Raw genomic sequence first — 26,728 nt, 5'->3', positions numbered from 1 at the left:
CTATGTGGATAAATTTATCAGTTTTCAAGAGCAAAATTGGCAGAGCGTCATCCCTACAATGGCTTCCATATCTACGATTGTGAGCATGAACTGGCGTAATGGGGAGATAATTTTGACGAAGTATAATCCTGACTGTATGAATAAAATTTCTGTATATAAACAAATTGACAACGTTCCGCCTTGTGATACGCTATTCGTACAAGACTATTTTAAGGATCTACTTTGCTGGAGCTCACCTTCACTAGATTAGTCGTATGCTATTTTCAAAATATTTTCTGTTATGTTATTTGCACGACAAAATGGAAGACGATATAATATCAATGGGTGTACATGCATTGGCATTTTTAAAAATGTGTATTTATTATATGTCATTAAAAGGAATCCCAGAAATAAAAAAAATCTTTTGTCGTGCAGTTGGAGGCTATGCACCGCATTTTTTTCATTATACTTGTAAGGTGTCATTTTATCGCGCTTGTGTAGCATGTTTTCCCTACCTGTTTATTTGCATGTCTTTTTGCAAATTCATTTAAAAAATTAAACCCTCTACCGTAAACATGGTAAAAAAGATACATATGGTAAACTTTGCATTTGAAGCACGTCTTATTTTCTTCTACCTATAGGATAATACTCTCATATTAATATTTTATACCAACACGGTTAATCATTTGATACAAAAAGGTAGTTATATAAATACGGATATTTCTTAGAATTGAGGGTCATCCTTTAAAAGTTACGGTCATCATTTACAAATTACGGTCATCTTAAAACCAATTACGGTCACCCTTGTTATGAATCGCTGATTCTGTTACGGTCATCTCGATTGTGATTTACGGTCATCTTCATGATTTTTTCAAATCGAAATTCCTGTTTCATGCACATTTCTCGGTAGTAATTAGTGATTTCCGTGTGAATCTTTTATAAATTTACATCGTTGAATTGTATGATTTGGAAAGAAAATGATATAGAAACACTTTAACAGACAATACAGAAACTGACCTAATTTTTCATCCGACATCTTGGGATGACCGTGAATGCAGTTACGGTCATCAGCTTTACCCCAGTGCAGTTAGACAAAAACAGTTATGATTAAAATGACATACTACAAATAAGAATAATTTCACCACATCGTGGAGAAACTTTTTAAACGATGAAACACGAAATAGTCTTCTCGCGGGTTATTCAGTTTGCACCACATTTTTTATTTTGTTTCTTAAAAAACTAAATATAAAAAATATTACAGTAAAAATTCCATTTTAAACCAGAGTAAACCATGAGAAAAAAAAACGTTGACGTCACGGTTCCATGACAAAAATATGTCTATTAGCTGATACACAAAACAACGTCAGCCAATCAGAAGACCCGTTACATCTAATTTTGAATTAATGTAAAATAATTGTTTAAAACCATTCTTGAATTTTATAATTGTTTTTCTTTATGATGAGGGAGGGTGGTAGATTTTTATTCTGTCTGGTTATATGTTAAATTTTGCAAATTATTTTAATGTGCCCGTTTTTTATTTTCGTGTCATTAAGTCGATTCTACTTGATTAAATAGCTTATAGTATCAAAGGCATACGATACAACTACAGTGAAGGAAATGGCATTGTTAACGTCAAATGGTATTTTTGTCGGCGTCAAACTGTGACATATCGTAAACAGATGCATTTTTCTAGTGTTCTTTTATGATTTATACTGACATTACCTGAAGACGAGTACATGAATCCCTGTTTGTTTTAAATGGCATTAGCTTGATTAACCTATGTACAAGCATTAGTCACCATGTAACTTCTAGTTTCCAAAATAGTCGATAGAATTACCAAATAAACAAAAAACAATGGAGCTTTGAAATACCCAAGATAAATGTTTATGACCCATAAATTGTTTTGAAATGAAATGTAGGATTCATTACCTAAAACTGTCAATTTCAAAGTAAAATTTTGTTTACCCTTCTTGTGTATTAAACTGGATGTGAGGTACTGTATCGTATACCCTATCTTTCTATTATACCTTGTAATTTGGAAATTATCAAATTAGGATTTTAGATATCTGAAATTTGTAAAATTTTATTTAAATGCTTATTTGTTTGTCTAGCAGTAATAATTTTATCCACTCAATGAATCACTTGTTTGTATATTAAAATCTCTAATATCTACAGCTTTGTAACTATGGAATATCTTTTGAATTGTTTAACATTTGTTGCAGGTTACACAGTGACCTATTGTTCAGTGCCATTTTCTTGTTGGGAGTTATTTCAATGGCAATCATATCACATCTTCTCATTTATGAATATATATCAATCTAATAGACCACTTTCGAGTTCATCCGTCACCGGAAAAAACTTTTCAATTATGCGCGTCTTTTGTGACGTCATTTACCAGATAGAGGGGATCGCCTGTATTCCTGCACTAATATCGTCCATCAAACGTCATCATCGTCATTGTGCAGGACAAACTAGAAATACAGTGTGTTTAGTTGGTACTTAATCACAATGCCCTAATGACAGCAGTACAGATTTTCAAATATGAGAATTCAATTTGCCGGAAAAATCGTTCAATGTAGCTTTATAGTTTTTCAATAACTCTCACAACATTTGAACGGAAGTGATGACGCCCATAAACGCACGAATGCTGTTCACTAAAACTAAAGTTGTTGACGGAAATGCGTCTAACTCGAAAGTTGTCTATTCTCAGGAACTTTCATAACCTAATCTCAGAACGCTCCTTTCATAGCTTTTTTAAGCAGTTTTAAATTTGTGGTTCTTATAGAAAGAGTTCCTCTGCTGGTGGACGTTTCGTCTCCGAGGGTATCACCAGCCCATGCCAGTAGTCAACATTACGGTGTTGACATGAATAACAATACTGTGGTCAGTTTTATAAATTTCCTGTTTACAAAACTTTGAATTTTTCAAAAAACTAAGGATTTTCTTATCCCAGGCAAAGATTACCTTAGCCGCATTTGGCACAACTTTTTGGAATTTTGGATCATCAATGCTCTTCAACTTGGTACTTTTTTGGCTTTATAAATATTTATATATGAGCGTCACTGATGAGTGTTGTGTAGACGAAACGCGCGTTTTGCGTACTAAATTATTATCCTGGTACCTTTGATAACCATTCCTCCTTTATTACTCTTTACCTTTGTGTGAATGGTCTTTACAACTATTACCTGATGCATTTTATTGATCTGCAATGTATATAGAAAAATATACATTTGTAATGTACATTAATTACTGTTATTATTGTTATCCAACTTATGTACCATCCCAATAGATTTGTAGATGCTACAGATTGTTCTTTTGTACATTTAAATCCTAACTGAAATTATAGATTTTTTGTTTTTCAGTACATGTTTTATTGAATTATTATTATTTTAAAGCATTTTAGTTATGTGGATTTATATATTTTGGAGAGTACCAATTTTCGTGGATCGAGGAATACCTCTATTTGAGTGGATATTTGATTTCGTAGTATTGTGAAAGTATACATACAAACATTTGCAGTTCTTTAAATATTTAAATTTGTTGTTCTCCTGTAACTATGAATTCATGAGAAATGGTAAATAACAAAAAACAATGAACCCACAGTATGTGTTTAAAGGATTATGTAGTGCCTCCGAAAAAAATGAAACCACAGTACTTGTTGAAGTATTATGTAGTGCTGCCCTAATTCTTGCATTGCAAAGTCTGTCAGCTGCTGAAATATATAATAGGATTTATATATATGGGAATGTACAGTTTATACACATAGACCTTGAAAATATTCTGTGTTATATTTTAAGGATGAAGACATCTCTTTAATAGCAAATACTACGCCTGAATTTGTTTGTTAAAGTGATCTACATTTATACTGGCAGTTTATGTTTCCACGAATTTCGACAAAATTCAGTTGACCAGTTTAGATTTGAAACAAAATGAAAAAAATAAAAAACAATCAGAAGGTAAAAGGTACAAAGAATGTCATTTCAGTCATTTAAATTCTTATACATGTATGTTATAAAAATTATAGGCCTCATATATTGTCAAATAATAAACATTATATATACTTTTTGTTGCCTCCTTGTTTTATTTTGTGTGTTTTCTTTACATCTTCAATTATGTTAACATATTTTGTTTGATTGTACATACATGTACCTTATCATTTTATGGAACTGAAGATTGGAATTGAGAATCTTTACAAAAAAAATTAATACAAGTCAATTGATTATCTTTCTTCTGTAACGAAAATATCGGTCAATCTTTTGAAGACAACATACTAATATAAAGACAAGAATTTCCAATGTAACGTCATAATTGGTTGTCTATTTGTTTCTTGCACGTTACGATGGCTACAACTGGTACTTCACTGCCTTATATTGAAACATTTAAAGTGATTTTTTGCAGCAATTTTTCATATTGGTTTAGATTGTTAGTTGATTCCTATTAGAACATGTATCACACAAGTATAATATAACTATCAAAAGAGGTGGCTGATACTACACAGATCATCAAGAATCGTTAATCGAAGCACAAACGCCCATATAAAAATATGAAGATGTGTAAATGAGACATCTCACCACCAGAGAGACACTAAATGATAAAGAAGTTTATATTTATAGGTCATCGTTTTGCCTCCAAATTAAAACAAAATCCATACCGCATGGTAAGCTTTAAAAGGCATCGAAATCATAAATATATAATATCTTTTTAAGACGGGTGTGTAAGAAATGTGTCATACTGTTTCAATTCGGAGTCTATGAGAGAAGATCAACAGAAACAGAAACACGACAACTATGCAACTATTTAAATGTTAATCAATATGTATGTCTGAAAATTTACTCCAACAGTGTAAGAATTAGAATTGTACGTGACAATTATTTGTCCCTCAACCGGATTTGAATTCAAACTTTTGATACACTGAGGCGCCAATCCATGGGCCTCATAAACAGCGCCCTAGATTACTAAAACTTATCAGTTATTTATGTTGAGTACATATTGCAATTTTTTTTTTAAAGTTATATATTATATTTGTACAGTGTTTGTTTGAGTGATCAGTTTTAAGTAAATCTACATGCTACATTATTGCACATACTGACAAAACGTTTATATAAAAACACTCAAATATGTTGTGTGGACATGGAATTTGGAATTAGTGAAAAAAATGTATTTTGTAGTTTTATGATAAAGAGGACAGCGTTCAGTGTTAGGTTGACGTATTTAAAGTGAGTAATACTACAAAATGGACTTTATTGATGATAAACTTGTATCAACTAGTGAAACACTTTTACAAAACCCTGTACAAGTTATAATTTGTACAAAATTACTACTTGTACATAACATAATTATATCTACCTTTAATAGACATTTGCTGAAACTAGGTATTAACCTAGAATTTCGCTTTTGACTTACGATTACAGGTGACCAAAAACAAGGGGTTATCTCAAAATATATAAACAAACTAACATTACAGATACAAAATAGCAAATGATGTCTTCTATAAAAAAAAAGAAAAAAGAAGATATAAGCATTACGTGAAAATGTCATGTGTACGAAGGGATTTTCTGGATTAACAATCAGGACAACACAAAGCCGAATATTTGAAGACAATTATTTATAAGGACCGAAGGTGTAGATATATGTATGATATATATACTATAAGCAGGAGCAATAGACTTTCCCTGCGAAACAGGGTACTTTTTATGCAATGGTTTGTTTATGAAAACCAGCATAAATATTGTTCAGAGGATACTCTACAAACTGTTTCATTTGAAATAGTAATATTGGTGTCGTTTTTGTTATGCACGATTACAACTGAGTATCTGCAACTGTTGCCTTGCCGACTTGCGTATAAACTTTATGTTGAAATGAACGAAGTCGCAGTGAGAGATCACGGGCTGTTTTGTAGGTTGGAACACCCCTTTTCTAGCCGACCAATGCTTTCGACTAGGGACATATAGTCAGACACCCTCCTTTTGATATTGGGTAGGAATGTAGTACCAGTCTCGGAACAGGGGTTAAAGCTCATGTTTCGAGCATACCAGTCTCACCATGTTCATGGGGGATAATTATCAACACCGCGAAAAAAACGTCCATACTTAATGATTCCCAAGATCTCTATTATAATAATTGCATAAGAGAAAAACAAATTGGAAGACATTTTTTGCTTCTAGCTGTTGAAAACATGGATAGCAAAGTTTTAACTATTGGGTACATCTATTCTTACATTTCAACTACAGTATAGCGAACAGTCTAAAATATATTTCCGACATAGAGAAGTTCGTTGATAACTGTTGTTTTTTCTTCTCTAATAGTTGTGATTTTTTTCTAATGAAACCAATAACGTAGAAAAAAGTGTTTGTCCTATTCAGGAAAAATAAAAGATTTCAAAATTGTACCGGACGGCAATTGAAATTTCATAAAGAATAAATAGCTCAAAAATACCCGTTCGTTGGATTTCCTTATTCTGTTTAAGACAAAACAAAAGAAAGGAAGTATGTCTTAGCATAAACATGCTAACATATATATAGATAATACCATTGGTTTTCCCATTTGAATGGGTTTACACTAGTATTTTTTTCGACCTGTTGCTTGCTGTTCGGTGTGAGCCAAGGTTCCATGTTGAAGGCCGTACCTTGACCTATAATGGTTTACGTTTATAAATTGTTGCTTGGATGGAGAGTTGTCTCATTTGCATTCATACCACATCTTTCTATATATATCCATAGTTGATTGCACCTTTCCTAACACAAAGTATTGCTGACCTTTTTTCAGCAAATGTCCCAATCTGTCTATACTGCAACGAAACTGCGATATTTTGTGTGGCTCATGTTTAAGTTGATTTTTTAAAATATTGTTGGATCATTCTAACATACTCTGTACAACTACAGCATGTCAACCTTGATAACACCGTATTCAATAATTAAGGTCAACACATTGTTGCAAATATATTAGAAAAGAATCGTTGTTCAACTACATCAATATCGTTATAGTGTTTCGGATCGATGGTTGATTTTTTCACTTTAAGAAAGCCGAATATTTAAGTGCTACCTGTAAGCGCAGTTGTCATCCTTATCGTAGGTGTATGACGGTTAGTTTCCGCAAATGTCTAATAGTCGTAGTGTTACTTTATCACTCAAGAAGAATCTAGAGATAGACATAGAGACATATATCAACAGTATAATGTTGATTGAACAATGGGATATCTTTCAACAAAGTAAACATTATAGAAAATTTAAAAGAGTTAAATGACAGATGACAGACAATACAAAGAAAAACGTATACTTGCTATTTCAATAAATGAATCAAAACAGAAAGCATGTCTGTGGAAACAACCATACCAGGGGATGCTTTAAGATGGGGAACAGCAAAAAAAGCTTCATTTCTTTCTTTGTTTCTTTTGATTTTGTTTTTTGCTGTGCACAAACTTGTTTAGTATCATAAACAGATAACCACTATCCTTTCTGTTCTATCTACATATACGAGCCGAGACGTTCGTAATAATCAAACAATATACTTTACGAATTAGATCTTTGTTAATGTTCTCAGGCTGCAACCTTTGTTCAACATATTTATAAGAAAAGAATACACACATTTTGACATATAATCATAAAACAGCTTTTACCGATATGTTATCAATCGTTTTATAACACTAACAAATTGTTAACTTAAAACAAACACACTCATGACCGCAATTTGCACTTATCAAATATATCCACCGTATTGAGATCTCTAATTTTTGACACCAGCTGTGACAGAAAACCCTATTTGACGAGAAAAATAGCCTTATATATTCAAGAAACGAAAATGAAGTATAAGAACAGCCGGTTTGGTCTATGATATTGTAAAATCGTTAACGTATGCAAATGTGTATTAATTGTATTAATAAATGAATAAATGAATATGTTTGGACAATTAAATGCAAACAGATCACTTTTGATTTCACTTTGACGTCATAAACGTTTGAATTTACAGAGTTTACCCTTATTAGCCACTAGCTGTTTTACACATAACTGTTTAGCTTTCAGTAAGAAATATATCTTACACAAATCATGTTCACATCTTTGTAAAATGCATTGTGTACCAAAGACCCTTTACGGTAAAGCTGTTTCTCTCATATAAATATCAATAACAATGAAAATATATTAAAATGAGACTGATTTGACAGATTTGTTATTTACACGTAATTTTAGAAGTTTGAAGCCCTAATGATAATATGATAGATACAATTAAAAAAAAATAACACTAATATCCGACAGTCTAATGTTGTAAAATATCAGGAGGAGGTTATTTGGTAGGTTTATAAAATTCAAATTTATTGTATCAGACACGTGGCCTGATCATACCTTCTACAAGATAAATGATTAATTATTGCATTATAAAACTATGCTATCAATATTCATATGTGTATCATACATGTTAAATGTAAAAATCGTTTAAGACAGTAGTTTTTTGGTTTTAACTTTTACTTGTGAGTGAGATAAAATGCAAAGATATTTCTAAAAGACATTATCAGGTATATAGCATGAGCGAGACGATGAGGAATGTTCACTGTAAGTTTCAAAATAGACACAATCGTATTCAAAATGTAATGTAAAGAACTTGCAATGATATCCTACTATAGTCGTCGTCAGCTGAAATTCGTAGCGGTTATCGGTAAAAATAATCTAAACTATCAATCACGTTCACTCGAGATATAGTTTTTCACATTCCATTCATAAATCGAAAAAAGAAAAACCACTACTGACCTACCTTTTAAGTGATCGCACTGTAATAATCCTGACCTTCACTTTTTCATAGACGATTTTGAATGGTGGAATCAGCCATTGTTATTACCGGAAGTGTTTCCGTGGAGTTCAATTTCATAAAATTTGCATAAAGCGCGGGAAACCTTATCACATCATTTCAGGAAACTGCGTACAGTGACGAATGTCATATGTGAACAAATGATCCTCATAGAAACGAAGATGGCGGAATTACAATGGAAAATATTCTGGAAAATGTGAAGGTCAGGATTATTACAGTGTGATCACTTAAAAGGTAGGTCAGTAGTGGTTTTTCTTTTTGCGATTTATGAATGGAATGTGAAAAACTATATCTCGAGTGAACGCGATTGATAGTTTAGATTATTTTTACCGATACCCGCTACCAATTTCAGCTGACGGCGACTATACGTGACAATGAAGATGTAATTTGAAATATTTCAAAAAGTGTTTTTATTAAAGAAGCGATAGTATTTGACATGCTTATTCAATTACAGTCTCCTAATCATCATTGAAGAAGACTTCATTGAAATATAGTTATTCTTCCAATGAAACCAACTCATATTGTGTTCACCTCTCTTTCCTCCCGTATATATCCCATTCAAGTTGGAATTTGAACAGCTTTTATACCACCAAGCCCCCTGACAATAAATTCCACAATTCTTGTTGTAACTGATATGTGTCCATGGATCGTTGTCCCTGTCTTTGGTTGTAAAAGCTTGACCATTATGGTATTCCAGGCTGTCTCCTGTTAAGAGTTAAATATGAAGACTTTAGATAAAACATTATTTTTTAACGTGTTCCCACAAGCCCGTAAAACTGACTTTACATTAAGAATTAAGCTTTGATATAGCAAAAAGTAAAATCACAATATAACTAAACTCCGAGGAAAATTCAAAACGGAAAGTCCCTAATTAAAATGCAAAATCAAAAGCACAAACACATCAAACGAATGGATAACAACTGTCGTATTCCTAACTTGGTACAGGCATTTTCTTATGTAGAAAATGCTTAATTAAACCTTGTTTTAAAGCTAGCAAAACCTCTAGCTTGTATGAAAAGAGGGACGAAAGATACCAAAGGGACAGTCAAACTCATAAATCTAAAACAAACTGACAACGCCATTGCTAAAAATGAAAAAGACAAACAGAAAAACAATAGTACACATGACACAACATAGAAAACTAAAGAATAAACAACACGAACCCCACCAAAAACTAGGGGTGATCTCAGGTGCTCCGGAAGGGTAAGCAGATCCTGCTCCACATGTGGCACCCGTCGTGTTGCTTATGTGATTACAAATCCGGTAAATAGTGTAATTCGGTAGGTCACATTCATGAAAGGGAAGGGGATTGTAGTTACGACGTAAGGAACATATCCGATATCATTTGTGAAACGGTTATTCCATAACGGTCAACCAACTCGTGATGGCGTCCGTATGACAGTCACATCAAATTCCATTATAATGACAACGATGCAAACATTGGAACAATATTCAAATACCAGACTGCCGGATCTTTATTATATGACATAAGCCTCACGTTATTGTCGAGAACATGCATACATGTATTATAACCGCTAGATTAGACGTATCAATCTCTCTTTAATAGCTCATGTTTTTCATCGCTTACGGCGTATATCTACAGATTTATTTTTGTGACATGTTTTGGAAACTGTAATATAAATTTATTTATCATACACTTATTGTTGTATAATGGTATCACATGATAAAACGGATTTGTACATATATTCCGTTTTATATGAACTGTTTCTGATTATTGTAGAATGACATTTCGACGTCATTCGACAAATTCCGGAAAATACACCTTAATAATACGTTGTTTTTTTGTGTGTTAGACGTAACAAAGTTACATAAAAAATAAAAGTAATCAGGAAATTATTATTAAAAAATGCAAAACAAATATAACAACAAATACATTTTGTCATAGCTTAACAGATAGTTTTAGTCTGTATGTCAATGTCGGCTCTCATAACCTATACCAGTAAGTGGTATGATATGAAAAATGCCATGTTATTATCTACATTTATTATTTGTTTAGTACAAAATACAGCAATTTGTTATCTAATAAGGGTTCTTTTTTCCTATCTGTATCACCTACCCTGTTTTGTATACCCCGTATCGCAAACCTGTTGTGACGCCATAAATGGAATGACATCGACGTTTGATCTAGTTGTTGTATTTTCTGGCTCAGGAAAAAAATTGGTTTCCACTAAAAATTAATGTCCTATTACTTATATCGATATTTATTCAAAAAAATATTACGTAGTAAATTGCGAACGATATTTATGAGACTAATATGTAGAAATATCTGAAATTTTATTGATTATTTGGTTATAATTTTAGTGAAGTTTGTTTTCATTACCTGATGGGTTAAACACAAATGCATTTTTTAAAGATTTTAATTTGGTAAAAATAGATAGCAAACTTTAAAAAAAATATTTTTTCTTGGTGTTCACCTCGTGAAAAAATTAAAATGATCATGAATAATATCATCGACAAATAAAACTCAAACATTTCTACATCTTATGATATTTATTTGATATAAATCAGTCATGTTGTTACTTGGAAATATTTTTTTGAAAAATATTAATTTTAGTTGAAATGATAGGACAGAATCGTCAGTGGATACATTTTAATACATGATGTTAAACCTATATTTAGAATGTGAAAATGTTATACCTTGGACGTTAGTAATGTGGATATCAATTAAGCAAATAAGGAAGTATCTAAAAAAAGAAATCAGCTGGAAAAATAAAGGACGATTTAAAAAAAAAAGGGATATCCCATGAATTTGATTCCATTAAAATGTATGACAAACAGAATAATACATGGCAAAATCCGTATCGCAAGCTGTATCACCACTTAACCAATATCAGCCCTCTGGACCTTTGACTCTCGGGTCTGATATTGGTTTCTCGTTGTGATACAGAATGCGATACGGATTTTGCCATGTACTATTCTATATGTATCGCATAGCTAAACCCGTATCGAATACCTCGTATCTCATTGCTACATCCGTATCGCATACCTGGCGTGACGTCATAAATCAAATGGCGTCAACTTTTGAGCCTTGACATTTAGTTGCTGTATTTCTTGGCATAGTTCCCACTCAAAAAATGTCCTTTCATTTCAACTAGACTCGATATTCCAAAATTAGAAGAAAAAAAATTGTAAAATAGATACAATAAGTCTTTCAGGGACCGTTTAATATTTATCAGAGGGATTTTCCGTTGCATTCTCAATACTGTTTCATTAAACAAGTAAATACTCATCCTTTTAAAGTCTGCAAAAAATTGCTTGCCCATCTAACTTTTGTTACTTTTTGATTTAAAAAATCAAAGAATAGACTTTGTTCTAATACTAAATACAAAATGTGCTAGTTTTAAAATTCCATAAATTGTTGTTTAAATCCAGTATAAATATATATGACATTGTATAGATTTGATTTTATCTGTAAGTACAGTCTGATACAATATTCATATAAGCATTACAATTACATAAGTAATAGTTAACTATAGCATCTAGCCTTTCATAAAGGCTTACGAAGTGCTAATAATATTCATACAAGTCAAGTGGAGCAGGATTTGCTTACCCTTCCGGAGCACCTGAGATCACCCCTAGTTTTTGGTGGGGTTCGTGTTGCTTATTCTTTAGTTTTCTATGTTGTGTCATGTGTATTATTGTTTGTCTTTTTCATTTTTAGCCATAGCATTGTCAGTTTATTTTCGATTTATGAGTTTGACTGTCCCTCTGGTATCTTTCGTTACTATATTTTACCATGACATGCATGATGAGTCTTGGTTAGGATTTTGAAAGACATTTTGATCGAATCGCTTTCGATGTTTTACATTATACTAGATTTTTCTCACAAACTATTGAATCGATTATATCAAAACTGTACAGGAATGTTTGAAAGAATTACTAAGGAAAAAAGTAATATTCAATATATTAAAAAAAGTCTTTTTTGAAAGTTACAATTTTTGAATGATCATGAATAATATCATCGACAAATAAAACTCAAACATTTCTACATCTTATGATAATATTTTTGATTTGAGCGTCACTGATGAGTCTTATGTAGACGAAACGCGCGTCTGGCGTACTAAATTATAATCCTGGTACCTTTGATAACTATTTGATACATGGGAGGTAACTCCAATTATGTAATAATTGTTGATTGATCAAAGTTTTAAAATGTTGTGTTTTCATGTTACACAATTAAATAAGGTGCCATTATATTATTTCATAAATGTATTTTTGTTTTTCTGTTACATGATTTAATTTTTTCTTAAATGTTGTGTTATCCTGAAAATGATTTTATTATTTTTTTAATGTTTTTTTTTTCTGTGATATGATTTAATTATTTCTAAAAATATTGTGTTATCATGTTAAATGATTTAATTATTTCTAAAATGTTGTTTTTCTGTTACATGATTTAATTATATCTTTAATGTTTTTTTTTCTGTGATATGATTTAATTATTTCTAAAATATCGTGTTATCATGTTAAACATGTTAAATGATGTAATGATTTCTATAATGTTTTTTTTTTCATGTTACATGATTTGATACTTCAAATTCATTATTTGTATTTCTGGTGTTTATGTGCCTGCAAAAAGAATATCCTACACACCGACAAAATTTATAGCAATGTTTTTCCGGTAAAATAAGTTCTGGCCCATCCGCTATACATATAAAAAAATATCTCGTCCGTCCAAATATTTACACAAAAAAAGTGAATGCCCCGCCCCATTTTAATTAATATTAAACGGTTCCTTATGGGAACTCACTTTTGTCCAGTGATTGTGTATATAGGAATCCCCTGTTTGTATGTTAATTATCTGTGAATAGATTATACTTGGAAACATTGTTGTCCATATTTATGTATACAAATGAGCTCTGATTGTACAATAATGATTAAACTTAACAACAAATATTGGGAAGGTTTGTTTTATTCTACAGGATGGAACAGTTGACAGTATCGTTTGTGAATGCTTTTAAATACATGGTCCTAAAGTATGTTATTTTTCAGTTTCAAAGCTCTTTATTGAGCATGTAATAAGGTTGTAGGGGATATTACAATGTGGATATTAGGCAAATTAGGAAGCCTCTAAAAAAACAAGTCCTCGTTCTTTTCTTGGTTATATTTTCGGACGATTTAAAAAAAAGAGTATGTCGCATGAATCTAATTCTAGTTAAATATATGATGAACAAAATATTAAAAGATAATATCCGTATTGCATACTGTATTACCACTCGACCAATAGCAGCCTTCTGGAATTTCGACACTCGGGACTGATATTGATTTCTCTCGGTGATACAGCATGTGATACAAATCTTGCCATTTATTATTCTATATTAATTTAGTGACTAATAAACATATCCAGATCCTTTTCACTAAAATAAAAAATAAGGATATCGATTTATACGTGTTATGTTTTACTCTTTTAAGTAGATATACTAATTAAATGTAACAATTTCTGATATAGCCAATGAAATTTGAAGTATTGCAAATATAGGTTATTTATAGCTATTAAATAGTATCAAATGTACCAGGATTATAATTTAGTACCCCAGACGCGCGTTTCGTCTAGATAAGACTCATCAGTGACGCTCAGATTAATATAGTTGTAAAGCCAAACAAGTACAAACTTGAAGAGCATCGAGGACCCAAAATTCCACAAGAATGTGCAAAATAGGCTAATGTAATCTATGCCTGGGATAGCCATATCCTTAGTGTTTCGAAAAATTAAAAATTATATAACAGGAAACTGATAAAAATTACCATATAATTGATATTCATGTCAACACCGAAGTGCTGACTACTGGGCTAGTGATACCCTCTGGGACGAAACGTCCACCAGAAGTGGCATCGACCCAGTGGTGTTATAAGTTATCAAAGGTACCAGGATTATAATTTAGTACAGTGACGCTCAGATTAAACCAGATGCTCCACAGGGCGCAGCTTTCTGCGACCGCAGAGTTCGAACCCTGAACATTGGGGCAAGTATGGACACAACATTCAACCTTGATGCAGCCCTGAATTTGGATTGTGATTAAATAGTTGACACAACAAAGGTTTTTGACACATAATGAATGTGGTCTAAGAACTTAAACTTAAAAACTTTAAATTTTAAATTGGACATATGGTTCAATATCCATAATCTAAATAATGGTTAGATTCAGCATATCAAAGAACTCCAAGAATTCAATTTTTGATAAATCAAATAAACTTCAATTTTGGACCCTTTAGACCCCAATGTGGACCAATCTGATAACCGGGCCCAAACATAAAAAATCTAAAAACATGGTTAGATTAAGCATATATCAAAGAACCCTATATATACAATTTTTGTTGAAATCAAACAAAGTTTAATTTTGGACCCCAATTTGAACCAACTTGAAAACTGGGCATATAATCAAAGATTTAAATACATGTTTAGATTCAGCATATCAAAGAACCCCAAGGATTCAATTTTTGTTGATATCAAACAAAGTTTAATATTGCACCACGATTTGGACCAACTGGAAAACTGGCCCCATAATAAAAATTCTAAGTACATGTTTTGATTCAGTATATCAAAGAACCCCAAGGATTCAATTTTTGTTGAAATCAAACAAAGTTTAATTTTGGACCAAGATTTGGACCAACTTGAAAACTGGGCCAATAATCAAAAATCTAGGTACATGTTTGGATTCAGCATATCAAAGAACCCCAAGAGTTCAATTTTTGTTAAAATTAAACTTAGTTTAATTTTGGACCCTTTGGACCTTAATGTAGACCAATTTGAAAACGGGACAAAAAATTAAGAATCTACATACACAGTTAGATTCGGCATATCAAATAACCCCAATTGTTCAATTTTTGATGAAATCAAACAAAGTTTAATTTGGGCCCCTTTTTGGCCCATAATTCCTAATCTATTGGGAACTCAACTCCCAAAATCAATCACAACCTTCCGTCTGTGTTCATGAACCTTGTGTAAAAATTTCATTAATTTCTATATACTTATACTAAAGTTATTGTGCGAAAACCAAGACTGAAGTGAACAAACATACATCCAGTGTTTACCGATGGACATTACTATTCAATTATTTAATCAATCGCGTTGCCTATCGTTTGCAATGTGTATTTAAACATAAAGATTTATTTGATAAGTTATTAAATAAGGTGATATTAATTTTTATTTATTTTTTCTGTATTTAGTGACAGATAAACATATGTATATCTTTTTCATTAGAATTAAAACAAAATCAAATGGATATCGATTTACATATGAACCTATTTGGTTGCCATATCAATAAAGTATTTTAACTTCTGAAATAACCAATGAAATTCAGGTGATCTAATAATATTAACTATATCTAATAAAACATTGATTTAAAAATAGCTATCATGCATTTCTTTATTTTTTGCTCATTCAATTATCGCTTTTAAAATCTTACTATTTGAATAACAGGGAGTCGGTTTGATATGATGTGAATGAGTTCAATAGAAAAATCACTCTTCTTATGGGAAACTCGGGAAAATCAATAATTGAACAATGCCAGTGAAGATATTGATCTGATCAGAAGTTGTTTCTTAACAATTCTCATTACTGATTGAATTCTTTCAAAATAGGTTCAACATTTCTATAGAAAGCACATAAATCTGCAAAAATCGGTCTTCGATTTGTCTTAAAATACTCAAATCTCAAATCCGTTCACATACATTTTTGCTGTAATGATATTGAATATCATATTATCACTGACTTTCCTTTTTGTGTATTAGCAAATCTGTTAACTAGTACGTACATTTTGTACTATAAACACGAAGTTGTTCGGCTTACAACGCGATAAGGTTACACTTATTTCGACGTTTGTGGCATTTTTGTTTTAATTTCAACACCACTTTGAATAAAGTTAACCATAAAAACGAAAACTATGACCTTATATAAATTTTACATCATTATGACGGAAATCTATGTATCAACAACATTTACTTTTTACAAGCAAAAATCTATTGATTTGATGACATTAAGTAATATTTAAGAAAGTTTTGAGACGATGTTCTGTGGTTATAAGAAGATGTGCTATGATGGCCATCTAGACAACTCTCCATCCAAGTCATAATTTGTAAAAGTAAAGCACTTTCCATTCAAATGTTCAACTATTTTTAAAGAACTCAATCAGTACTATTTGAATGAATTAAAAAAGATAAAAAAATTCAATGTTCATTTGTTGTTTAACCAGCAACAGCTGTAAGCAAATGTTTACCAAATCCGTAGCATAGTTCCAAAGTACACCGTCGTTATTATTTTACATATGTATCTCACAATAGTGATGCATGTAACGATCGATAACCGGGCTAGACTGATAGAGGTAACATAGTATCAACCTTACTACGAGATTCCAATAAAAATGATAGTAACAAATTACATCAACCGGCATCAGTTCTAAGGTACACCGTTGTTAATGCTTTTCCAAGTATACCTAAACATTGAGAAACAATAGCGATACCAGATATTTCCCTGCCTTGGTGCAAGCAAGATTGAAGTAGCAATTTATCCATCTGCAGTCCCAATAAAAATCATTCTCTTTCATGTAAACCAAGAAAACTTTGACAAATTATTCTCTATAAACAGTGTTATATAATTTCAAACTATCGACAAATAGGAAGTGGATGCAGTGCGGATGTAAACATTTCTACGCTACAACCATTAAACTCAATATATCAATCGTCAGACTAAATATAAAAATCATTCTATCCATAGAAGTCAAGAAAATATTCCGTCTACAATGAATAGTGTAAAATATCAAGCTATTATCAAACAAGAAATTGATGTACGGCAGACGGTAATATTATTAACAACTAAAACATATCAAGGACCAGTCTAAATATAAACTATTCCTATCCATAGAAGCAAAGAAAAGTTTAACAGAAAGTTTCTGTGAATAATAAGTAGTGTACAATTTCAAACTATCGACAAACAGGTCGTTACTGTAGGACAACTATGTAAAATTGCTTACACGCTACAAAATAAAATTATAAACATCAAGCTGCAGACCAAATATGAAATCATTCAATTTCATGAAAAACCTTCCCTGTGAATTTGTGTTTAAAAACTAATAAACATTTGTCCACTCAAGCTGTTCTACCCTAGAACATCTCAGTACTTGAATAAACAGGACATTCGCACTTACTGCAATGTCCTGATTTATTATTAAAAATCACTGGCCAAACCTGAACTTAGTTACCAAAAAGGCATTATTTGTCTCAATGTTTCTTATTTAACATGCTCATGGTGAGGCCAGATTGGTAGTATGAAATCATTTATTATATTCATAAAGTAAAAAGTCTAATATTAGTAATAGATCACTAATCGCTGCAATACAAATTTAAGATTAATTTCTATTTCAGCGAGTAATAATTTACGAAACTCCAGTAGTAATCTTGATGGGATTGACCACTTTCTAAAATGTTATTTTACGCATGCATATATATTTTACAAATGTTAATACACTTGATACGCAAAGAAATTTTAAACACAATGCATAATAATCTGGAATCAGAAACTTTAAACCGTAAATGAATTATCTGCCATAAGTTATCTTTGTGGTTCCCTTTTTGGATACTTCCATATCATGATTTATAGTTAGGTTTCTATGGTGTGTAATGTGGTCTATTATTTGTCTGTCTTTTTCTTTTTTAGCCATGTTTTTTTTTCTGTTTATATAGATTATAACTCACCAGCATTCCCACTGTAGCCAGCAACAGTTAGTTTATAGTTAGTCACCGCATCACCAACAGCGAACGTTGAATATTTTGCGTAAGCCCTGTTACCATCAAAGTCGGACATATCTACTCTTAATTCGCTTCTTCCAGCTGCAGTCAATGTATGTATCCGTTGGTTACCTTAAATGTATTCGTATGGGTTACTTTTATAAATTGTTATTTGGATGGAGAGTTGTCTCATTGGCAATCACACTACATCTTCCTATATCTATTTAGATATGATTAATAGATTTGCTCGGAACATACTTGATGTATGCATTTTGAACTTGAAGTAATTTCCTTATTTTAGTGTAGGTTTAAACATTTGTTTGCATGTTATTTGAGTTCGATTGTAAGAAAAATAATCAGATATTCAACAGTGAGTTATTGTCTTACCTACGACGAAAGCATTTATGACCAACTAACTATCCTACGTTCTGTTGTCTGTGTCAGCGTTGTCAAAATGTTGAGAGTCACTTATTCAAACATTTAAGGCGTCAGATATTTTCTATTTTCGGAACTTTAACATAAGCATGTTCATGACCAATAGACAAATCCCACTCCGATTTTCTGAATCGTGCTGATCAAAGGACTTATTTTCAATTACATTAAGAAACATTGATGGGTTACATTTCACTTCGACCATTTAAATCTCCAATTTTATAATAATTTAAAAAAGTAGATTACTTTTAATCTTTTCATTTACCTGTTTGCTAAACAAATTTGCAGAAAAAGTACAAAAAGTTGGATAAGATATTTAAAAATAATATGTGACATTGAAAAGAAATTTCTGGATACATTTGAGAACATACATACTGTGAACGTCTACTGCAGTGTATTATTTTCAATGTACGTCATGTATGTCAAAGTTTGAAGTTTATGAAGATTTTTTTATATTCAACCCAACTTTGGTAATATTAAAACTTGATCATCATTGCAAAAGTAATCGAACGATGTTTTATTACATGTACCATGTTAATAAATGCCATGTTATTGATTGTATTTAAGAATTGAATGCTTCTTTTTGTAAATTTATTGGGTGGTAAAAGCGTTGACCGAAGTACATTTTGTATGAAGCGCGGAAGCGCTTCATTCTAAAAATGTACGCACGGTCAACGCTTTTACAACCCTATAAAGTTTCAAAAAGAAGTATTCAATACATATAATTACATTTTTTTAGCTAAAATCATAAAAACACGATTTTTATCCAGTTTTATTTAATTCACGTGTGCACTTTTTTGTGGGACCTCGTGTCATCATGCATGATAAATGTTATTGTCTGATGCAATTGTTTACGGAATAACATGTTAGCCAATCAGAATAACGTATTATAATGAAACTTACATCTAATGTAATTATTAGTTATTGATATCATTTTTTTTTTACATTGAAATGCTTATTAATATTTACTCTTAGTCTAACTATAACTAATAACTAATTGTTGACTTAAATAAAATCCAATTATGGTAGTCCTACTTAGTAATTACAAAGGAGTAAGTTCGGTAAGGGCCATATTTGGCCCCAATTATAAAGTTCATAGTAACAAGACAATACATGTTTTAAGTTGCCTTTAAGACATGTTAGAAAGTTAAACAGAACAGTTTTTGTCAAAGTTTAATTCTAACACGTTGATCTTTACATCCAAAATAGGTCAAGATAAGGGATTTTGGTGAAATTTGACAAAATCAGCTGGAATTCAACCAAATAAAGGACCAGGAAACATAGAGCGCAGGCGTCGACAAGCTTAAGATTCAAATAAGACATGTGAAATGTCTTCACAAACATTGTTTTTAAAGATCTTTGTTGTCGACGTATGCACTCTATGGTTCCTGTCCAATAATCTATGGAAATTTACCCATTTTCATTGATTTTTTCGTGAAAAATCAACATAAGTACAACTTGTGACGTCATAATGAAACGCAGAAACGTAAAATTTTCAACAAAATGGTTTATATCGTAGCTAGTCAATGTATTATCTATACTTTATCGTGATATTGGTCGATAAATCCGAATTTGAAATTTACGCTAAAAAAGTGGGCCATTTTAGGACCTTATCGAACATACTCCTTTTAAACATATCTACCTAACCAAAACTCTGCCTCCATATTTCCAAATCCATTTTTATAAGCCTCCCAACCTCTGTAAAAATCTGTCTGCCCGTTTAATCTTCTCTGAAACACCTGACGAAAACAATTATTATGACAACAGTAGAACAGTATTAGATTTAAAGAGAACCAGTATGTATCAAAACTGTTTTCATATCTACAAAATTGTTAGTAAAACAGTTTGTTTAAGAAACATGATTTGTGTTTATATTTCCTTCTTTAAATATTTTTTTATTTATTTACAATAAACATCTAAATAGCAATTAAACTTGTTATCCTTTTCTGTCGATATCATAGTATTTAAGGGGGAAATCACACACACGGTACACATATTTTGATATACATGTCAAAGAATAATTTCATGCGGTCAACGGCTTATTCGTATAGATGTTTAAATCTACATACAAGGCTAAACAATTTGGTTAGAAATCTTTAAAAAAAAAAGGCAGCCTGTATAGCATATGTTTAAAATACATTCAAATGTCAGTCAAATTGCCATCCTTTTGAAATTAGAAAGTTATTTTAAACAGATCATGTGTATAGACATTTCTCTATTGTGTCTTTTAAACAAGACTTTCAGTTTGCAAATAACCGATTTGATCGTGTAATAATATACGTTGTTTCCCTGTAAGTTGTAGGCTGGTTTAAAGCAGACAACACGGGCCGCTGTCTATGAAAAGCATGATAAGTAACACGTGATATATACAAATGGAAAAAAGTATTGCAACACCAAATTGAAATTCAAATGAAAAAAACACTTTTAATTTTTTTGTTAAATAATTTGTTGAAATAGAGCTATTCAAACATTACTTAAATATCACCTGAGTTTAATCGATAAATATCGACTCTATCAGTTCATATCTGCACATGCAGCTACTGTACTCGTAAACACTAAAACAGATGTTTTTATCCTCATTGTTTTCAACACTTAAAATAACCAAGTTTATAAAAGTATGTGATTGACACCTTGTAATTGGTCATCCACAACTCATAACTGCAGCAAGATTGCAGATAATCAGTATGAGGGAAGCAGGTATGTCGCTGTGACAATTGCACGCAATGTTGGTCATCACCATTCCACTATAAGTTGTTTTGAGAATAAAAATCAGGCAAGAAACGATGTTAAAGACCTTCCGAGGTCAAGAAGACCCCCTATAGCATCTGATAGGGAAAATCAAGCATACTGAAGGTTGGTCAGCAGGAAACCCATTGCAAACAATACAATCCTAAAAAGAGAGTGATGTCCATACAGGAGCCTTTAAACCAAAACTGTTTGAGATCTGCTCATCGCTACTGGTTATCGTGCGATAATACCTTTTCGGGGACCTTTGTATACGAACAGATACACAGATGCCCGTATCCAATACAGTGCAGAGCTCGCCAAAGTTGGAAATTAGCGTCGTGGAGGAAGATCCATTGTTCCAATTGAATTCGGTTTATCCTCTTTGGCCCAATCGTAGCCCGAATTTGAACCATATAGAGCATTTCTGGGAAACTATTTGGCGTAATAAATAAAATTAACGGTACCAATTTTCTTGCACCAGATGCGCATTTCGACAACACATGTCTCTTCAGTGATGCTCGTGGCCAAAATATTTGAAATCCAAAGCTTATATAAAAGATGAAGAGCTATAAACCAAAAGGTCCAAAAAGTATAGCCAAATCCGTGAAAGGAATCAGAGCTTTGCAAAAAATGTTGCACGAGGGAGATACATTCCTTAATTTATAATAATTTCTAATATTTTGTAACAGAAAATTTTAATAACACAAAAAATCCGTATTTTCATGCCAGTACCGAAGTACTGGCTACTAGGCTGGTGATACCCTCGGGGACTAATAGTCCACCAGCAGAGGCATCGACCCAGTGGTAGTAATAAAATTAACGGTACCAATTGTCTTGCACCAGCTGCGCATTTCGACAATACATGTCTCTTCAGTGGTGCTCGTGGCCAAAATATTTGACATCCAAAGCTTAAATAAAAGATGAAGAGCACGAAAGGACACCCAAGAGCACGAACGGACACCCCAGTTCAAACACGTCATGAAATAAACAATACCCTTCGACAAGAATGGTTGCTGCTACCTTAGCAACAAATTAGTCGACTTATGGCAGGAATCAGAAGACGTTAAGATGTGGTTATCCGTTTGAATGGAGGCTGCGCAAAAAGTACTAATTCTTTGGCGTATAACAATCAATAATGATGTGAACAATCATCTAAAGATTAATTTTGAAATGTCTGACATTCTAAAGTTGGACTACAGTAAAAGTTGTAAAATACGTTTTTTGTCCAAAAAACCTTCATTTTGTTTTTTTTTTTCATACATTTTTTGTTTGTTTTAATGCCAATGTTATCATTAACTACGTTTCAATATTTTTTTACAAATATTTTATTATATTCCATCCACAATAAGATACTGATTTTTCAAGTTTTGAAAAATGAAGGTGTTGCAATATTTTTTCCCATGTGTATATATACATTTTAATCATAATTGATCAAAAAAGAATATCGATTTTGTAATTTAAAGAAAATTCAATTCATGTCAAAGATAACACACATTACGCACTGATATATTTGCTCTTTTCCGTTACATGTAGCTTTACATTGTCAATGCAAATTTATTTTATCTGAATTTAAAAAAAATAACTCATGTAAGTTTATTGTTAATGATAGGCCAGTTATGGATTTGACAAATAGACTTGGTGCTAGGTGTGATGTGATTGATAAAATTGAGAATGGAAATGTGGAATGTGTCAAAGAGACAACAACCCGACCATAGAACTGACAACAGCAGAAGGTCATCAATAGGTCTTCATTGCAGCGAGAAACTCCCGCACCCGGTGGCGTCCACCTTAGAAGGCTTCATAATGTTATTTAGTACTTTATCACACACAATTTCCTTTTGTTATCTTCGAAATAACATTGGCAATGCCATGTTAAACCCTTGGCATGCTTAGAATTGATTTAAGGCTATATCTTGCAAGAAACCTACACATCTTAGTTAAACCATAAAAAGATATAAAAACTATCCGGCCTCTTTTGCTATTTACGAAAATAACTAACACTGGGATCAGCTTTCATGTTAATATCACACATATAAATTATCGTCTTGATATGTTATTGACAATGTATGTATAACACCAAGATATCATCATTATCTAACGTAATATGTATTTCGAGTTAATTTAAATGAACTATTAATAAAATAATTACCGTCCATCCGCCGTTGTCGGTTTCAAAGTCACAATAGACATCAAATCCAGGTTCAAAAGGATCGGGATATATCTTATAAACTCCGTTTCCTTTACGAAGTTTAACATCTTTGCAATCTATTGGACGTTGATTAGGCTCTTCTGATTTTTCTGGAAATATAAGCAATCATTTTATAAAAGTTCATGTTTGAAAAATATCAACTATCTACATGCATCCCAGTTCACATTGATAAAAGAAAATATGTATATAAAAATGTTTAGTGTTATAATTATCTTTGCGATCAATGGTGTCGCAAAACGATCAATCCCTTCAGACATAGTTAACAAGAACAGCCTCGGGTAACAGTTCGGAAAATAAAAGTCACTTACCATATCTAGTACTTTTGGTAATTAAAGACATGATCATTTACCAAGTCAATGATCATCCATTCAGTACCAACTCTATATTTACATGTTTAAGAGGATAAAACTATTTATATCTTATGTAATCAACTGACGGTACGTTGAAACATTAAAGATGTTCATTACAACGCAGCTCATTACACGTTACAGTTTTATAAACCAGAGTCTACATGGAAAAATATGATTACTTTTGCATTATCACATGCTATTATTTCGTAGTACAATTGTGTTCTGCTTCTATGCCTAAACACAGTAGGTCGTGTGGTTTTACGTCAGTGTTTGTCCGTGCAATTGACTACTTAATCCATGTATTTCCATGTTTATGTAATCGGTATAATTTGTTTTACAAATTAGTATTTAACAGCTATGAACATGATAAAGGAATTGACTCTATCCGCCTAACCAATCTTTTGAGTTAAACCATTTCCAACTAATTTTGTTTACATTTTCTTCTTGTGTTGTACTGTTTCTTCAAAGTCCTATGTTAGGAAAGGACTGAACGCTCCCAAACAGGTTCATTCCCTATTCTATAAGGGCCTGTTTGAACTGGATATGAGGTATGAATTTTGCTCATTGTTGAAGGCTTATAATTTTTTATGACGTCATTATATGACGTCATTGGGACTCTTGTGGTTAGTTCTCTCGTTTACACCACACCACTTCTCCTTTGAAGTTTGCCTGAGCATAATACAAAAAATTCGTCGAGGACAAATGCACAAACAACAAACTGGTCAATAGTTTAACCACGCGTTAAATACGCGTAGCATATATAATGTCAGTTTTAGCGATAATTTCAGTTGAATCAGAATATATTTTTCTAACTTTTGATTTATGGCTTGTTAAAGAAACTGTTTGTTACTACGTCAAAATTTATTTTCACGATTGAGTATATTATGACCAGAACTTCCATCCTGTGTAAAAACATAACATTACAATTTCAACTGCGAAATCCATAGTTTACCTCAGAATTTTCAGATTTGTTTTTGAATTATTTTGAAGGGTGTCTTTTCATTTCTTTTTATTTGTTGGTTTTTATCTGTTGGTTTTTTTTATTATTTCTTTTCCCATATGATATATACATTTCTCTTCGATGTTGCGTCACGATCCTGGTTGGTAAGCATAAATTTCAAAATAAACTCAAAAATACTTTATGTATTTATTATTTATGTACCTATTTGTACTTTCTGCACCCCATTTCTTTTTATTCGAAAATATCGAAATAAACATATGCATAATAAGATTTCATTATAACTTTTCCAGGATTTTAATCATATTCTGACATGACGCACCTTATATGATGTTTAAAGATTACAATTATTGTAATTATGATCATTCACATCCTACCAGGGTTTCCCCTTGGTCGATTTTTCTTGTTCACCACCTCTTTCGCCAAAACAATATATTTATCGCCACTATGTTATTTTTTTTCGCAAAGTAACATTATATAATTTCGTTTAAAAAAAATTTCTACACCCCCCCCCCCCCCCCTTGATAGGATGAGTTGAGTTTGCCCAATTGTTGTCTATGATAATTCTCTTGAACTTATCTGAGAGTCTACATTGTAATGAATAAACACTTAACATTTACTAAAAATTACATTCATTAAATGTATGTTTCATTATATTCTTTTTGTAACTTCATAGGGTTGAAAAGGTTGACCGTGCGCACATTTTTAGATACACCCCAATGAAGTTACAAAAAGAAGCATTTCATTTTTAATTAAAAAGACGGAACTTTTTAAAAGGGTGAAAATGTCATTTAACATGTATTTTGAACAATTTTTTTTTATAGAGGGGGCCACTTACTTTTGATAATAAAGAAGATATCTGACCCATACTATAAGAAAATTCTTGGACATGTTTTGACCATATAATACATGAAAGATTTACAGTTCTTTGGGAAATTTTCTTCAAAAGAAAAATAAGTGTTTTTTTGGACTATGAAGTGGTTTCAAGAACAAAACAAAAACTTTTATCACTTGGAATTGATCCCTCATTTAAGGTGTAGGTATACATTGAAGGGTTACTCCCTTTCGAGGGGATGCTCCCAATCATTTGCAAATATATCTTCATAAACACAGTTTTCTTTAAGTCTAGACCATCGTTAATGAAAAAGTTGAGACGTAAAACTATGCTTGAAACATGTCGTGTCACACAAACGACTTTAAAGTACTCTTTAAAATCAATTATCTATATCAAAGTCAAAGGATTAAGTTTTAAATCGGAGATTTTTCTTGCTTTAATTTTATTTTCGTCATAACAATAATTGTCTTTTCTGGATAATTAAAAGAAGGACAGGAGACGTCAAAAGTTTGCTTCGAACACGTGCGTCGCAAAGTAATAAATAAATGATCCTTTTGAGACATGTGACGGACGCCATTTAACCATATCATTTTGTTAAAACCACCAGTAACCCGAATTTAGCTTGAACGGACAAAAACGTGTTAGTGCTATTTAAATGAGATTGATCGTCATTTGATAAAGATTGACAAAAATTAAACATT

The 26,728-nt window shown here is 31.8% G+C and overlaps 2 protein-coding genes across 2 annotated transcripts in view; one reads left to right on the top strand and one right to left on the bottom strand.

Moving 5' to 3' along the window:
* Nucleotides 1-26,728, top strand: part of LOC139528404 (inositol polyphosphate 5-phosphatase K-like) — a gene marked incomplete in the record, with an annotated part of 185,125 nt that overhangs the window by 118,400 nt on the left and 39,997 nt on the right.
* LOC139528405 (fibrinogen-like protein A) overlaps nt 3,240-26,728 on the bottom strand; it is a 29,722-nt gene continuing 6,233 nt past the window's right edge. Inside the window, exons 2-6 of the mRNA XM_071324382.1 lie at nt 23,825-23,973; nt 20,591-20,687; nt 18,484-18,648; nt 9,307-9,480; nt 3,240-3,691 (exon numbers count right to left, since the gene is read on the bottom strand). Coding sequence (XP_071180483.1) covers nt 3,534-3,691; nt 9,307-9,480; nt 18,484-18,648; nt 20,591-20,687; nt 23,825-23,973 — 743 coding nt within the window. The 3' untranslated portion in view covers nt 3,240-3,533. The remainder of the gene's footprint in view (nt 3,692-9,306; nt 9,481-18,483; nt 18,649-20,590; nt 20,688-23,824; nt 23,974-26,728) is intronic.

This window comes from Mytilus edulis, chromosome 6 (genome assembly GCF_963676685.1).
Source record: "Mytilus edulis chromosome 6, xbMytEdul2.2, whole genome shotgun sequence".
Lineage (NCBI taxonomy): Eukaryota > Metazoa > Mollusca > Bivalvia > Mytilida > Mytilidae > Mytilus > Mytilus edulis.
The sequence above is the reverse complement of the archived record's forward strand: the minus strand, read 5'-3'. Positions and strand labels throughout refer to the sequence as shown.